The 16,499-nt window shown below is 41.5% G+C and overlaps 1 protein-coding gene across 1 annotated transcript in view; it reads left to right on the top strand.

Annotated features, from left to right (window-relative positions):
* Positions 1-16,499, top strand: part of CFAP44 (cilia and flagella associated protein 44) — a 127,489-nt gene that overhangs the window by 13,385 nt on the left and 97,605 nt on the right. Inside the window, exons 3-6 of the mRNA XM_037136866.2 lie at positions 4,312-4,467; positions 4,985-5,144; positions 7,116-7,278; positions 11,556-11,658. Coding sequence (XP_036992761.2) covers positions 4,312-4,467; positions 4,985-5,144; positions 7,116-7,278; positions 11,556-11,658 — 582 coding nt within the window. The remainder of the gene's footprint in view (positions 1-4,311; positions 4,468-4,984; positions 5,145-7,115; positions 7,279-11,555; positions 11,659-16,499) is intronic.

The raw sequence follows: 16,499 nt of genomic DNA, 5'->3' as shown, positions 1-16,499 counted from the left end.
TCTGGTAGTTCACTGTGAGCTCTTTGAACTTCGTAATAACCAGTGCTTTGAATTCACTGTCTGATAGTTGATCAGCGTCTATTTCATTTAACATTCTTTCTGAAGTTTCTGCTTTTTCTTTCATTTGGGGATTGTTTCTTTGTCTTCCCATTGTTTGAGACTCTTCTTGTTAGTCTCTGCTTCCAAAATTGATCTGTTCTGAAACACTGGTTTTATGGTGTAAACTTCTGTGGTATGATCCTTGTGAAGTTCAGTGATGCAGACTCCTTGAAGTTTCTTGATGTTCTTAGTCTCCACCTACACTCATGCTGGTCCTCGTGTTGGTCCCTGCGTTGGTCCCTGCGTTGGTCCCCTACCACTGCTGAATGTTCTGGCTCTAGTAGCCGCCTCCTCAAGCACCCAGGCCCGTTACTAAGGCAGTGGCACAGAGGCTGGGAATTTCCTGACTCCAGTATCTGGCTCTCTCTACTGCCCAGTGCCGTCACAGGGGCTTGAAGTGTCCCGTTTTCTGTACCTGACTCCCCGGCGTCTAGTCCTGTCTCTATGGCAGTGGCACAGAGGTTTAAAAAGTCCCAACTCCTGTACCTGATTCCCCAGTGTCCAGTCCCTTTGCTATGGCAGCAGAACAGGGGCTGAGACAGTCCCAGTTCCCGTAGAGGGATCCTCTGCCACCCAGGGCTGTCTCAGGGGTTTGGAGTGTCCGGCTTCCGTACCTGACTCCCCGGCGTCCAGTCCCGTCGCTATGGCAGCGGCACAGGATTTGAGAGCTTCCCGGCTCCCGTAGCTGGCTCCCCTGCTGCGTCACAGGGGTTTGGAGAGTCCCGGCTCCCGTACCCGACTCCCCGGCGTCCAATCCCGTCGCTATGGCAGCGGCACAGGATTTGAGGGCTTCCCGGCTCCCGTAGCTGGCTCCTCTGCTGCGTCACAGGGGTTTGGAGAGTCCCGGCTTCCATACCTGACTTCCTGGCATCCAGTCCCGTTGCTATGGCAGTGCACGAACGTCCCGGCTCCCATAGCTGGCTCCTCAGGGTCCAGGCCTGTCTCTATGGCGGCGTCACAGGGGCCTTTGGTGTCCCAGCTCCTGCAACTGACCCTTCCGTTGCTCAGGCCGGTAGCTATGGCATCGGCACAAGGGTGTCCCCGCTCCGGTTCCTGACTCCTCTGTCTCCCAGGACCGTCACAGGGGCTTGGAGTGTCCGGCTTCCGTACCTGACTCCCCGGCTCCCAGGCCTGTTGCTCTGGCGGCAGCACAGGGGCCGCGTGAGACCCAGCTCCAGTAGCTGACTCTGCCGCCGTCTGGTGTTTCAGCGTCGGTCACAATCTCTGGTCTTTTAATTTCATAAATGCTGGGTAACCGATGGTTTATTGTGCTGTTTCTCTGTAGATCTGCCAGGATTTTCACCCATGAGTACAGGAGCTAGTATCAGCTCCATCTTACTCCATCGCCATCTTCCCAGCATCCCCTCTCATTTTTATTATTTCTATTATTTATTTCATTCTATTTTTTGGGGGGTTCCTTTTCTGTTTCTATTCTTAGAGTAGAACTTTAGATCATTAATTCCTTTTTTAAAGTATATTTCATTGATTATGCTATTACAGTTTTCCCACTTTTTTCTCCCCTTTATCCCCCTTCCACCCTGTACCCCCATGACCTCCAGCATTCCCCCCACCCTGCTTAGTTCATGTCTGTGGGTTGTACATGTAAGTTCTTTGGCTTCTTCCTATACTGTTCTCAACTTCCTGCCGTCTGTTTTATGCCTACCAATTGTGCTTCTTATTCCCTGTAGCTTCCCCCCATTCTTACTCTCCCCCTCCCCGCTGAATACCCTCCATGTGATCTCCATTTCTCTGGTTCTTTTCCTGTTCTAATTATTTGCTTAGTTTTTGTTTTTTAGGTTAAGTTGTTGATAGTTGTGAGTTTGCTGTCCTTTCACTGTTTATCTTTTTAATCTTCCTTTTCTTAGCTAAGTCCCTTTAACATTTCATATAATAAGGGCTTGGTGATGATAAACTCCTTTAACTTGATCATATCTGGGAAGCACTTTATCTGCCCTTCCATTCTAAATGATAGCTTTGCTGGATAGAGTAATCTTGCATGTAGGTCCTTGCTTTTCATGACTTGGAATACTTCTTTCCAGCCCATTCTTGCCTATAGGATTTCTTTTGAGAAATCAGCTGATAGTCTTATGGGAACTCCTTTGTAGGTAACCGGCTCCTTTTCTCTTGCTACTTTTAAGATTCTCTCCTTCTCTTTAATCTTGGGTAATGTAATTATGATGTGCCTTGGTGTGTTCCTCCTTGAGTCCAATTTCCTTGGGACTCTCTGGGCTTCCTGAACTTCCTGGAAGTCTATTTCCTTTGCCAGATTGGGGGAGTTTTCCTTCATTATTTTTTCAAATAAGTTTTCAATTTCTTGCTCTTCCTCTTCTCCTTCTGGTATTCCTATGAATGGATGTTGGAGTGCTTAAAGTTGTCCTGGAGGTTCCTAAGCCTCTCCTCATGTTTTTGAATTTTTGCTTCCTCATTATGTTCCAGTTGGATATTTACTCTTTTTCTTCCAAATCATTGATTTGAGCCCATTTTTCCTTCCTGTCACTGTTCCCTGTATATTTTGCTTTATTTCACTTTGTGTAGCCTTAATTTCTTCCTTTTGGCTTGATTCCTTCCTTTCTTCATTCCTTCTTTCTTGCTTTGCAACTGAGCTCAATCAGTTCTGTGAGCACCCAGATTAGCAGTGTTTTGAACTCTGCATCAGATAGGTTATCTATCTCATTGTTGCTTAGTTCTTTTTCTGGAGTCTTGCTCAGTTCTTTCATTTGGGCCATATTTCTTTGTCTTGGTACACCTGTTATGTTGTAAGGGGGTGGGGCCTAAGGTATTCACCAGGGCAGGGCAACCTTCTTTGCTGCAGTGTGGTGCTGTTTGTGGGGGAGGGGTCAGAGAAGGAACAATGTCCCTTGCTCTAGCCCCACTTTCCAACGTCTCTCCTGTAAGACTGGGAGTTTCTCCTGCTGTCACAACCCCCATGGATTTTATAGCTAGAGGTTTGACTCTTAGTTTCCCATTCAGCCAGCCCTGCTTCGCCCACATAGTCCACTGCCTTGCTTTGTGTCCCCTCAGCTCCACTGCCATTCTCCCGTCCCCTCCCATCCTACAAGTCTGGGTGAATGTTTCTTTATCTCCTCAGTTGTCAGAGTTCCATGCACTTTGATCTTCTGGCACTCCTGGTTGTTTATTGTTTTTAATTGTCTTTATCATTCTTTTGGTTGTGCAAGAAAGGGAAGTGTTTCTACCTATACCTCCATCTTGGCTGAACAGGTCATTAATTCTTGAGTTTTCTTCTTTTTCTTATATGTACTGAAAGCTATAAATCTCCCTCTGCCTTAGCTCATCCCCCAAATTTTGATATGCTATATTTTAATTATTATTTAGTTTGAAGTATTTTAATTTTTTGATTTCTCCTTGATCCATAAATTATTTTAAGTATGCTGTTTACTTTCCAAATATTTGTAGGCTTTTGAGATAACTTACTGTAATTTATTTTTAATATGCTTCTGTTGTTATCAAAGCTACACATATTCTGTGTTATTTTAATCCTTTTACATTTATTGAAACATATGTCCCAGCTAGTGAATGTGCTTTGTGAATGGCCCATGTACATTTGAATGTATATTTTACATTGGCAAATGTGGTATTTTATAAATATTGGGTCAGCATGTTTTATAGTGTTGTTCAGATCATCTATGTCTTTATTGACTTATTGACTAGTTCTTCTATCAATTGATAAAATACATGTACAGGGGTGGGCAAATGTAGGTTTATAGTTGTGAGTATGTAAGACAGTTCACTCTTGAATTATTATTGATTAATTATTGTATTATTTTAATATGAACAACTGTAAACTTATGTTTGCCAACCTCTGTATTATAATATCAACAAAGTAAACTGTGAAAAGTTGAGTATACATATATTAATCCCCAAAGCAACTATATATATTAATGAATGTTGGTAATACTGAATTGAATTAATGATAGCACACTAGCCAGTCTTTTTTCCTTAAATTTTTAGTTTCTTGTAAATATGCTGTGATAGGAAATAGATTCGAAATGAAGTGAAAATGGGCATTAACTCACTGGAAAAGCTTTTTAAAAAAAGTTATAAGAATGACCAAATAAAATGACTTTTCTAGCAAGTTTTGAGTACTGAAATTCATTCACCTGAGAGCACAAACTGGAAAGAGTAGCCGCTTTGGAGATAAGAAAATGTTTAATTCAAAATTTAGAAATTATGAAAACAAACTATTTTCAATAGCCACTACAAAAGAAGATGACAAAGTCTCAGAAGATATCACGGACGAAACATTAACCGAAGGAGAGAAATCGTTTTTAGTGGATGACGACTCAGACGCGGGACATTTGGAAAGGAGTTCCAGCTCATTTCAGGATGATTACCAGGAAAGCACTGGAGGTGAGTATTATTAGTTGTCTTTACCAGTGCTTGTCACTGTTTTAAAGATAAATTGACCAACGTGAACAGTTGTAAGTCCATAGAAAGAGAAATCAGCAGGATGTGTGAGTGCGGTGAAGGGAAAGCACGGATCATACACCTCACGGTGGTTTAGTAGCTGGGGGTTGTAGTCTCCATTTCTGAGGCTCAGGGAGACAGCGTCCTGCTCCGTCTTCTGGAGAGTGGGGTGCTCTAAGCCGTGCTCTGCCCTGGATTAGTGAGTGCAGCTCTCCCTGGGAACCGGGGGGAGCTTCTCTTTGAGACTGCATAAACCACGCCCCCTGCTGGCCTTCAACCCAGCGGACGGGCATGTTGGTTCTTCCTCCCATGTTCACTGGTGGGCGGCAGCCCATGTTCCAGCGAGCGGTGGTCCTTACTGCTGGGGTACTGCAGGCGAGGCGCAGGCCTCCTGTCTTTGGGATTTCGGTTTTGGGTTTCACCAGAAGCCCTTCTTAGTTGAAATATTTTAATTTTCTAGAATCTCAGTATATGAAAACCCCTGGCTCAGCTGCAGAAGAAGCAGAGGAAGAAGTTAAGAAGAAGATATCAGAGAGCTTCTTCTATGATTATATGGAGCTGGTTTCCATGCCTTTTGTGACTCCGAATTCGAACATACCACTGGATCTTCTCACACTCGTGTATCCATTTGTTCCAAATGCCAAATTATGTATAATTTTGGCATTTCGGCTTCTTAGGTTGGCAAACTATGGCCCATGGACCAAATCTGGCCTTCTACATGTTTTCCTAAATAAAGTTTTATTGGAATACCGCCACACTCATTCATGACATTTTGGCTATGGCTGCCATCACACCGTAAGGGCACAATTAAATATTGGGTTGGCCAAAAAGTTCATGTGGGTTTTTTTTTCCTGTAAAATAAAACACACGTTTTTTATTTTCACCATAACTTGATTGATTTGGACATTTTGAGTATATCAACTATTTCCCACATGGCATAACATTGAGTGTTCTCAATTAATGTCTCAATTGATCGCTATCAACTTCAACTGATCTGCTGACTATGGAGCTTCCTCCAGTGAGAAATCTCCAGCACAGAACTTCTCAAACAACTTTTGACGCATTTAGTCACAGCACCTTCTTTATACACTGCACAAATCTTTTTTATGCATTTCAGTTTGTTTTTACCTTTCTTTAAACCATAAAGCATAGTAAGCAAAAAAATGTATGTTTTCTTCTACCTTCATTCAATATTAAAATAGCTACACAAAAATTCACCAACTTTAATATCTTTTTTAATGCGCGCTGATATGACATCTGTCACAATACAAACTAAAAAATTTTTTGAATGAAGTTAAAGACAACCAAGCGCTTCCAGAGCCATCTTTCAGAAAAAAACCAAACAGACTTTTTGGCCAACCCAATAGTTACAACAGCGCCCACGCGGCCCACAGAGCCTGAAGTATTTACTGCCTGGCCCTTTATAGAAAAAAGTTTGCCTACCCTGATCTTAGGTATTTCTAAAAAGCTTGGCCCTTAGAGAAGTTGAGATAGAAATGCATGATCTTAATTTAAACTAAGCTTTTGTTTGACGCCTAGTAACCATAAAGAGAAATGATGCTCTTCCGGATGTCCTTTCATCAGGCGTGATGTGAAGCAGAGCAGAAGGCCTCATCCCTGTTTCCCTTCTCTGCCAGCTCGGCATCGCTTTTTCGATGCCTGTCAAGTTAAAACCATTGACTTCCCCTCTTGAAACACTGATACGGCCATTTTCAGGCATTAGTAGTTTCACATTATTTTTCAAGAAGACAACCCTGAAAAAAGTTGGGCACAAAATAACAAGAATTAATTGGTTTGGGGCATAAGAGTCTGGGAAGAAATGCAAGGGTGGGGATGACTGACGCTCTTCGGCATTGGGTTTGTAAGGTGGGCGCTTAGGAGACGGTCTCCATTTAGGCCGCTGGTGGGCAGTTAGGTGTGCCTGCCTGCAGAGGGGCAGTGCGTATGGCCATGAGGTCGAGACCACTGGCTGACTTCTGGTAAAAGGTGTGCTTACAGAGCTGGGGGGGTGTGTGCTTCCTGACTCAATTTAATTTTTTACATAGAAATAGCACACGTTGTTACAGTTTCTAACTCTGTTTCAATCCCAGGTGTAACCAAAATGAATTCACCTTGAATTTTGTAACCTAGAGTTTCCTCTCTCTGGTGCTTGCTTTTTTTTTGTTTTGTTTTGTGGACAAGTTACTTACAAAAATAATGTGCTTAGCTTTCCTCTAGCCTATTTTTTCAAATGGGGTAGTGTGTGAGAATCGCCAGAAACTTTTCCTGAAATGCACAAGTTCTGCTTACTTCCTGGACCTATTTTCACATGCAGAGGGGCTTGGTCTTGTGCACTTTGACAAAGCTTCCCATGTGGTTTTCTCTAAGAAACTTAAAACAGTATCTGAATCAGAGTTGGAGAATGTTGCACTTACTTTAAGAACAAAATTGCATTAGTAATACATTAAACAATTTTGATGACTAGACCTTTCAATTCTGAACCCTTTACCCAAGAGTATGGATTTTTAAAAATGTATTTATTTCATATTACTTTTCCTGTCTGTAGGATGGTTACATTGTTTCACTTCTTTTCCTTAGCAATTTTCCTGCAGACATTCCTTTGGTTATGACTGCCAAAAGCGGGCCAATCTGCAACTTCTGGACAGCAGTACCAGCATGTACATAGCTGGGAACCAGCTGATCTTTCTGAATCTGAAGACCAAGCAACAGATCTATCTGCGAAGCAGCAGCGGTAGAGGAATTGGTGTCATTGGGGTATGCCCTTAGTAACTTAGAAAAAAAATCCATCTTTTTTGATTGTCCCGTGAATAGCCAGGTAGGTGCCAATGTCCACGCACAGCATTGTGGGCTTACGTGCAATACACAGAGGACTTTCTTCTCAGGCATTCTCAGTTCAGCGATTACAACCGCAACATTCACCGATGTTTTCTCTGTGTAATATGTTGTAATATTAATATTATCATCCCATTTTTCAGAGAAGGAATCTGGGGATTATGGAAGTTAAGTGACTTCCCTGTGGTCATGTAGATTTTTTTCACATTGAACACACTGTTGCTCTTCTGCAAAAATAGTGAAATGAATAACACAAGTGATGATTCAGATAATAGAGACGAATGCCAGAGAAGATGTAAGTATGTAAATGAACGTTTGGAGTTGAAGCATAGATGCACATTGGGTAGTTTCAAGCAGACCACATAAGGACTTGTGCGTGACTTGAAGCCTCTCTGTTCTTTCCTCTCAGCGTTCTGTCCTCACCAGTCATCCCCTTTCTTGGGTCATCCGCCTCTGCTTCCTTAGGCTTTTTGTCCTCAGCATAAATGCATTCTAAATCGACTTGTTCTCATTTTAAAAGTCCCTCTCTTACCATGCATGCTCTTTACCCACTTTGTTTTCATCCTTTCTTCAAAGCCAAGCTTATGCTGTCTTGTTTGCCATCACCTCCTGGAAACTGCCTTTACTGAGGTGACCGATGGCCCTCTGGTGGTCGAACTGAAACACTGTTCTAACTATAGCTCCCCAGACCTCGTCCTAGTGGCTGGCCCCATGACCGAAGTTTTCCTCTGGCTGTGTTTCTACTCTCTGCTCCTAGAAATAGGTGTCCCTAGATCCGTTCTCATTAGTAACAAACAACCCGAGGGGCCCTTCTTGGTGTCTTCGTCCTTTCCAGAGGGACGTCTGATTAGATTGAGTTGTGTGTGTGTGGGGGGAGGCGAAACACACCGGGTGTGGGGCTCATACAGGTTGTTCTGTATGAGATGCTCAGGAGGGCTTCCAGAAGGATCGTGATCCAAGTCTGCCCTGTCCTTGGCCTGCCTGCCAGGGTGAGTAGATGAGGTGGAACTGGAAGGTGCGGTGCCCACTTCACAGCTGCTGCTGAGGCAGAGGGCCTCCAGCAAGAGGGCTGAGCCTGGGCCGAGCTGGCAGGGAGCTGTGGGCCGTACTTTAGATTAAATGAGACCTAATAGGACATTGAGGTTACAAGTGGATATGAGCACAGAGGTTTAGAAGATTCTTTTTCAAAACAGTACTGTTGATGTACACTATTACATTAGTTTCATGGGTACGACGCTGTGTTGAGACATTTATGTAACTTATGAAATGATCCCCTGATGAATCTAGTACCCACCTGGCACCATACATAGTTATTACAATATCATCATAACAGTAGTTTACACCCATGACTATTCTGTAAAGACCCATTTGTACTTCTTAATCCCTTCCCTTTTTCCCCCCAGCCCCTCAAGCACCTGCCCACTGGCGACCATCATGAAGGTTCTTATCTGAGGAGTGAGGCAGGGACAGGGCAATGGGAATGGAGAAGGTGAGGAATTAATTCCCTTAAATTTCACATCAACCGTGTTAGCTTGGATACCATCATCATTCCCATCTTATGGATGAGGAAACTGAGGCACAGAGAGGTTAAGTAACTTGCTTGAAGTTATACAGCTGGTAAATATGAGAGACAGGATTCAAGCCAGATGGTGGAGTCAAGAAGCAAATGGAACTAAAAAAACATTAGATTCCAAGGACTTAAAAAGGTGTGGGTTGAGAGTCTCTTTCTAGACCCCCAACCAGAGGTTGCCTACGGAAACAGCGTACAGTGAGGTGGAAGAGTGACAGATCATCTCACCTCCGTTTCCCATGTGACCACCAGTCTGGACACAGCATGCATACATGATAAAGTCCGCGTCCTCAGGGACTTTGCTACAAGACTAATTAAGGAATTCAGCAATTTCATTATATAAAACTGAGTGTCCAACACTGCTCAGAACATGTAGGGATTTAAATGAAGAAGAGTTCATGACCTCTATGAATTCGAAGAATTTAAAAGCCATTTAAAAAGGCAGAAAACGAAAATGGAGACAACTGTGCTTGAATAATAATAAAAATAGAAATACTAAAAAGCAAACTCCCGAAAACTATGATACTAAGCTCATGGATTCTGTCCTGCCAGCAGTGTGCACATATTCACGGGGCCACCGTGAGGACCCTGGGCTCTGGGGAGGGAAGTGGGCCAGACCCATCTGGGTACCGTGAGCCCTGAGGCCCACAGCATCTGTGGGGTACCGAGCAACATCTAACTGTCCCTTCTTTCTCTACCACTTGACGGCCAACGGTAGTTTTGAAGTTTCTGTTTTCTGTCTTGTTATATAACGGTTTGGTCTGAAGTCAGCAGTTTAGAGGAGAAATGGGTCGGGAAGGCTATCTGTGACCCTCATCCACCCGGACCCCAGGCAGGTGTGGGTCCCCAGGGGCTTCTCCGGCTGTGCTGGAGCGCTGGTGGCTGGGGACTGACGGGGGCCTTCCTCCATGGCCCCGGCCAACCTCGTTTTTAAATCCTTTGGCGAGGTTATGAGAAACCTGTGAGAAATGCATTTTAGGGCATATAAGCTTATCTTCCAGAAAAGATGGGGCGAATCTGTATGTTGAGCGTAAATAAATGACTTACTAGTTCCAGGTCTCTATTAAAAAAGGAGGTAAACACCGAAACTCAGCCCCACAGTAGCTTTCTATCTGAAAGCATGGAAACTTCTTCACTTCCTGTAGATAATCCCTAGAAGGGTAAAAGAGTTGCCTGAGTCCCCATTCAGATTTCTGAGACCACATATTGTACATAATATTTATTTGTAAATAGGGATCTAGAAAGATAGAGTTTTAACCCACACCCTCCTAAGTCCTTGGAATCTACTGTTTTAGCTCCATTTGCTTGTTGGCTCCACCAGCTATCTGGCTTGAATCCTGTCTCATATTTACCAGCGGTTTAACTTCAGGCAAGTTACTTAACCTCTCTGTGCCTGCTTCCTCACCAATAAGATGGGAATGAAAATGGTATCCAAGCTAATAAGGGTGATATGAAATTTAAGGAAATTAACTCATATAAAAATTAGATCAGTTTCTGGTAGTAAGCATGCCATAAAAGTTAGCTGCTTTTGGTGTTATAATTATCTTAGTGAGTGTCCATCCTATAAACACTAGCCTCTTTTAAAATTGAAGTGCTAGGTATTTACTTGAATGGAAGGATGAGAGGCAACTTGCCAGCAGGAAGACAGCCTAACATAGGTCTCACCACCCCACATGTGGAGTGGGGAGAAAGACCTGCAGCGTTATCTTGGGTACCAGACTTCCCCGTGCAGCCTGCATCAGATCCAAGCTCCTTGTCCTTAGGTAAACAATCAGGAGTTGCAAAACAGTAACTGACAGTGGAAGTTTATAAGTGCAGTATGTGTTTTAAATAGCTTATTCTTAGAACAGCCTATTTTTAGTTTTAGTTTTTGGACACCTATTTACTCTTCATTCACATTGGCTTATAGATGTACAAAAATAACAAAGAAACATACGATTCTATACAATTTACATGGCTATTATTTGAAATGCTGGAATAAATAATTTTTCCAGGGCATGCTTACTATATTTTCCTCTGTGTCTGGCTTGGATATATTGTGACTTTCTCACTTCTAACAAGTTTACATTCATTTGTGGTGCGTTTGTTCAAGGCAAAAATTTTAAAAATTGGGATGTAAACTATTCTAGAAATGTATTTTCCTATACTAAAATTTAGGTTAGTTTATATGAAGGGTAAGTAATTCATCTAACTTAGTGGTTCTCAAAGCGGGGTTTTCAGACCACAGCACCAGCACTGCCTGGGAAATGTGAGGAAGGCATCAGTGAGTGAAAAGCCTTGAGTCCCAGCCCTGATTCACTGAACCAGAAACCCTGTGCTTCACTGAGCCTTCCCGTGGTTCTGATGCACTCTGAAGTTTGAGAATCACTGTTTTAGCTCTTCCGAAAGCAATTAAGAAATTTTAAAGTTCAATTTGATTTTATTAGTGAAACTAAAACCTAAAATGAGTGAGTTTTCAGTTAAATCATATTCATCATCAAGTATTTATCAGATGCCCATTTTTTGTTTTTTACTGGAATGGATTCTAAGGAACAAATTATACAAAAACATTTGATAAATAGTGCATTAATAGGGCTATTTATGTGAAAATCTTAGTTCACCGTTTTAGTAATATTTTATTTTTTTGTAGGTTCACCCTGATAAAACTTACTTCACAGTAGCAGAAAAAGGAATTTCCCCAGAGATTATCATCTATGAATATCCTTCCTTGAGGCCCTACAGAATCCTTCGGGGTGAGTCCGGCAGAATCTTTCAGATACCAGTGTACAGGGTTAACAATAACAATGTTTCGAAGAACATGTAACATTATTATACCAGTCAGAGCCCTACAGAGAATCAGAACTAGTAAAGGATTGAAGACAGTTAGAGTCTCAACCTATTTTCCCCTAAGTCCCTGGAATCCTGTTTTTCCCCTTGTTTAAAGGAATTGGCTTGTGCAGTGTGGGGCTGGCAAGTCTGAAGTCTGTGGGACCTGCCGGCTAGATCCCTGCAGTCGGGACAGTGGGTGTGGGGGCCTGCAAAACACAGCAGTAGATTCACCTATTTCTCCTCGAAGTTTTTGTCTGCTTTTACCTCATGTGGTTTGGTGCTCTGTTGTTGCAGGCATGCATGTTAAGAACTATTATGTCTTCTTAGAGAATGGAAACTCTTTATCACTATGCAATGCCCTTCTTTATCCTTGATAATGTTCCTTACTTTGAAGTCTGCTCTGTCTGAAATTAATATAACTACTCCTGCTTTCTTTTGATCAGTATTAGCAAGGTATATTTTCTGTATCCATTTACTTTTAAAATACATATGTGTTTATATTTAATATATAGTTTGGTTATGATTTTTTCCATGTTTTTTGATTCACTATGACAATCTGTCTTTTTATTGGTACATTTAGATCACTAGCATTCAAAGTGATTATTTACATAGTTGGATTAATATCTATATTTGTTGTCCTTGTTCTTTGTCCATATTTTTCTCCTACTTTTTTTTCCTGTCTTTTGCAGTTTTAATTGAGCTTTTTACACAATTCCATTTTTTCCATTTTCTTAGTACATGTTACATTTCTTTTTTAAAACTTTTTTCAGTGGTTGAGTTTGCAATATGCATTTGCAACTGATTGGGTCCACTTTCAAATAACAGTGTACTACTTCACAGATTGTGTGAGTATCTTATATTAACAAAAAATTATAATTCCCCCTTCCATCTCTTATATAATTGCGGTTATTTATTTCAACTTTATATAATCTTACACTCACTTCTCTTATATAAGCACACCTATATACATAAGCATACATATTCAAATACACTGTCACTATTCTTATTTTGAATAAATTGTTATCTGTTACAACAATTAAGAATAAAAAAATAAAAGTTATAACTTTGCCTTCACTTATTCCATCTTTGATGCTGTGCCTTTCTCTGTGTGTATTTGAGTTTCTAACCTGTATCATTTTTCTTCTCTCTAAAGAATTTCTCAATATTTCTTGCAAATTTCTTCTATGTTTGTCTGTCTGAGAAAGTTTTTATTTGTCACTTTTGAAGGATAATTTCACTGGGTACAAAACTGGTGTTTCTCTTATTTCAGCACTTAAAAGATTTTACTCCACTCTCTTCTGGCTTGCAAGGTTTCTGAGGAGAAGTTGGATTAATTATTATCTTTTTTTTTTCTGTGGGGAGGTGTTTTTTGACTATCTGCTTTCAAGATTTTTTTAATCTTTTGTTTACCCAGACTGGCGTTCTCTGAGCTTCTTGATCCATGTTTTGGTTTGATATTAATGTGGGGAAATTCTCAGTCACTATTGTTTCAAATACAGGGTCCAGCACAAATAACACCCCTTTTTCATTACGAAGTCATAAGCATGTAATTCTGTAACATATCACACACAAGCACGCCCTATGACATTTTAGGTGAAATGTTCAAATTAAAACTATAAATTATTATACCCACATAATTAGCCTACCGACCACACTCAAGCAGGCCTTACTTCTGCCGGCACTGCATGTCTTTCTTTCCTTCCTTCTCCTTCTGGTATCCCCACAACACAACACGTATGTTACACCTCGCGTAGTTGTCCCACAGCCCTCGAACACTCTGTTCTGTTTTTATTAGTCTTTGTTCTCTTCGCTTTTCAGTTTTGGAAGTTTTTACTGACCTAGTCTTAACGGGGAGATTCTGCCCTGGGCTGTATCCAGCCTACTCCTAAGCCCATCAAAGGCAATTCCTCATTTCTGTTACTCTGTTTCTGATGCCTAGCATTTCCTTTTTTTTTTTTTTTGATCCTATCATAGGATTTCTATCTCTTACATTTCCTATCAGTTCTTATATATTATCTACCTTATCCTTTAGAGCCCTTAGCATGTTAATCATGATTGTTTTATTTTTTTAAATTTATTTTATTGATTGTGCCGTTACACCTGTCCCATTTTTTCTCCCTTTTATTTCCTTCCACCCTTTACACCTCCTCCACCACCATTTCCCCACCTTAGTTCATGTCCGCAGGTCATATATATAAGTTCTTTAGCTTCTCCATTTCCCACATTATTCTTAATCTCCCCCTGTTTATTTTGTACCTACCATTTCTGTTTATTATTTTCTGTAGCTTTTCCTCAATCTCCCCCCTCCCCCTCCCCACTGATAGCCCTCCAGGTGATCTCTATTTCTGTGAATCTGTTCCTGTTCTAGTTTTTTGCCTACTTCGGTGTTTTTTGTTTTTGTTTTTAGGTTTGGTTGCTGATAGTTGTGAGTTTGTTCTCATTTTACTGTTCATGTTTTTTTTATCCTATTCTTTTTTCTTAGATACGTCCCTTTGACATTTCATATAATAAAAGCTTGGTGATGATAAACTTCTTAAAGTTGACCTTATCTGGGAAACACTTTATCTGCCCTTCCAATCTAAATGAAAGTTTTTCTGGATAGAGCAATCTTAGATGTAGGTCCTTTTCTTTCAGGGCTTGGAATACATCTTTTCAGCCCCTTCTTGTCTACAAGGCTTCTTTTGAGGAATTAGCTGATAGTCTCATGGGAACTCTTTTGTAGGTAACTGTCTCATTATTTTCTTGCTGCTTTTAAGATTTTCTCCTTCTCTTTTATCTTGGGTAATGTAATAGTTCTGGCTTCTTGCCACGGGCCGCGGGCTTTTGAACTTCTTGGAAGTCTGTGTTTTTTTTTAAAAATTTTTATTCCCATTTCTTCCCCCCTTCATTCCCCTCCACCTTGATCCTCCCCCCCTTTAAACCCCAAGTTCTTTAGATTCTGTATTTCCCATACTATTCTTGCCCTCCCCCATCTATTTTCTACCTACCATCTATGCTACTTATTTTCTGTACCTTCTCCCCCCTTCTCCTTCTCCCACTTCCCTGTTGCTAACCCTCCCTGTGATCTTCATTTCTATGGTTCTGCTCCTGATCTAGCTGTCCTCTTAGTTTGCTTTTGTTTTAGGCGTGGTTGTTAATAACTGTGAGTTTGCTGTCCTTTCACTGTTCATCTTTTTTATCCTATTCTTTTTTCTTAGATACGTCCCTTTGACATTTCATATACTAAGGGCTTGGTGATGATGAACTTCTTGAATTTGATCTTATCTGAGGAGCACTTTGTCTGCCCTTCCAATCTAAATGAAAGTTTTGCTGGATAGAGCAATCTTGGATGTAGGTCCTTGTATTTCATGGCTTGGAATACCTCTTTTCAGCCCCTTCTTGTCTGCAAGGTCTCTTTTGAGAAATCAGCTGACAGTCTTTTGGGAACTCCTTTGTAGGTGACTGTCCCCTTATCTCTGGCTGCTTCTAGGATTCTCTCCTTCATTTTAATCTTGGCTAATGTAATTTTGATGTGCCTTGGTGTGTTCCTTCTTGGGTCCAACTTCTTTGGGACTCTCTGAGCTTCCTGGATTTCCTGGAAGTCTATTTCCTTTGCTAGATTGGGGAAGTTCTCCTTTATTATTTGTTCAAATAAGTTTTCCACTTGCTCTTTCTCTTCCCCTTCTGGTACCCCTATAATTCGGATGTTGGAATGTTTAAAGATGTCCTGGAGGTTCCTAAGTCTCTTCTCATTTTTTTGAATTCTTGTTTCTTCATATTTTCCTGTTTGGCCATTATTTTCTTCCTTCTGGTCCACTCCATTGATTTGGGTCCTAGTTTCCTTTCCATCACTATTGGTTTCCTGTGCATTTCCCTTCATTTCAATTAGTTTAGCCTTCATATGTTCCTCTAATTTGTGACTAAAATCAACCAGTTCTGTGAGCATCCTAACCACCAGTGTTTTGAACTGTGCATCTGAAAGTTTGGCTATTTCTTGGTCACTTAGAGTTATTGGCTCTGGGGCTTTGAATCTTCTTGAGCCATTTTTTGTCTGTTCACTCCCGTCAAGTATGAGGAGCAGAGCCTTAGGTATTCACCAGGGCAGGGCCACCCAGGTCACTGGGTTGTGATGCTCTATCGGGGGGCAGGGTCAGAAAGGGAGCAATAGCAGTCCCCTCTGCTGCTTCCTGCTGCTGGGACCTGCGCGGTCTGTCTCACTGCTCACTCCTTTGCTGGTTTATCTGCGCACGAATGTGTGACTGTGGTCAGCCTGCAGCCTTGTGCCCTCACTGGGTCCACCCGTCACAACCACTGCCCGTCTATGCGCCTGGGTTGGTCTGACCGATTTTTCCTGTGTGACTCTGCTCTGCCAGTCGCTGGCTCCGCCCCTCTTACCAGTCTGGCTGAATAATTTGTTGTTGTCAGACTTTCAAATAGTTCAATTTTCTGTGTTTTGGCTGCATTTTCTGTTATTAAAATTTTGTTGTCTTTAAACTTGGTTTTGCGAGAAGGCACAATGTTTTCACCTCCGCCTCCATCTTGGTGGAAGTCTCTCCTTCATTATTTTTTAAAATAAGTTTTCATTTTCTTGCTCTTCCACTTTTTCTGCCACCCTTATGATTTGAATGTCGGAATATTTAAAGTTGCTCTGGAGGTTCCTAAGCCTCTCCTCATGTTTTTGAATTCTCGTTTCTTCATTCTGTTCCGGTTGACTGTTTATTTCTTCCTTCTGCTCCAAACTGTTGATTTGAGTCCCGGTTTTCTTCCCGTCACTGTTGGTTCCCTT

The sequence above is a fragment of the Artibeus jamaicensis genome, unplaced genomic scaffold (genome assembly GCF_021234435.1).
Source record: "Artibeus jamaicensis isolate MK-2021 breed Jamaican fruit bat unplaced genomic scaffold, CSHL_Jam_final contig_3126, whole genome shotgun sequence".
NCBI lineage: Eukaryota > Metazoa > Chordata > Mammalia > Chiroptera > Phyllostomidae > Artibeus > Artibeus jamaicensis.
The sequence above is the reverse complement of the archived record's forward strand: the minus strand, read 5'-3'. Positions and strand labels throughout refer to the sequence as shown.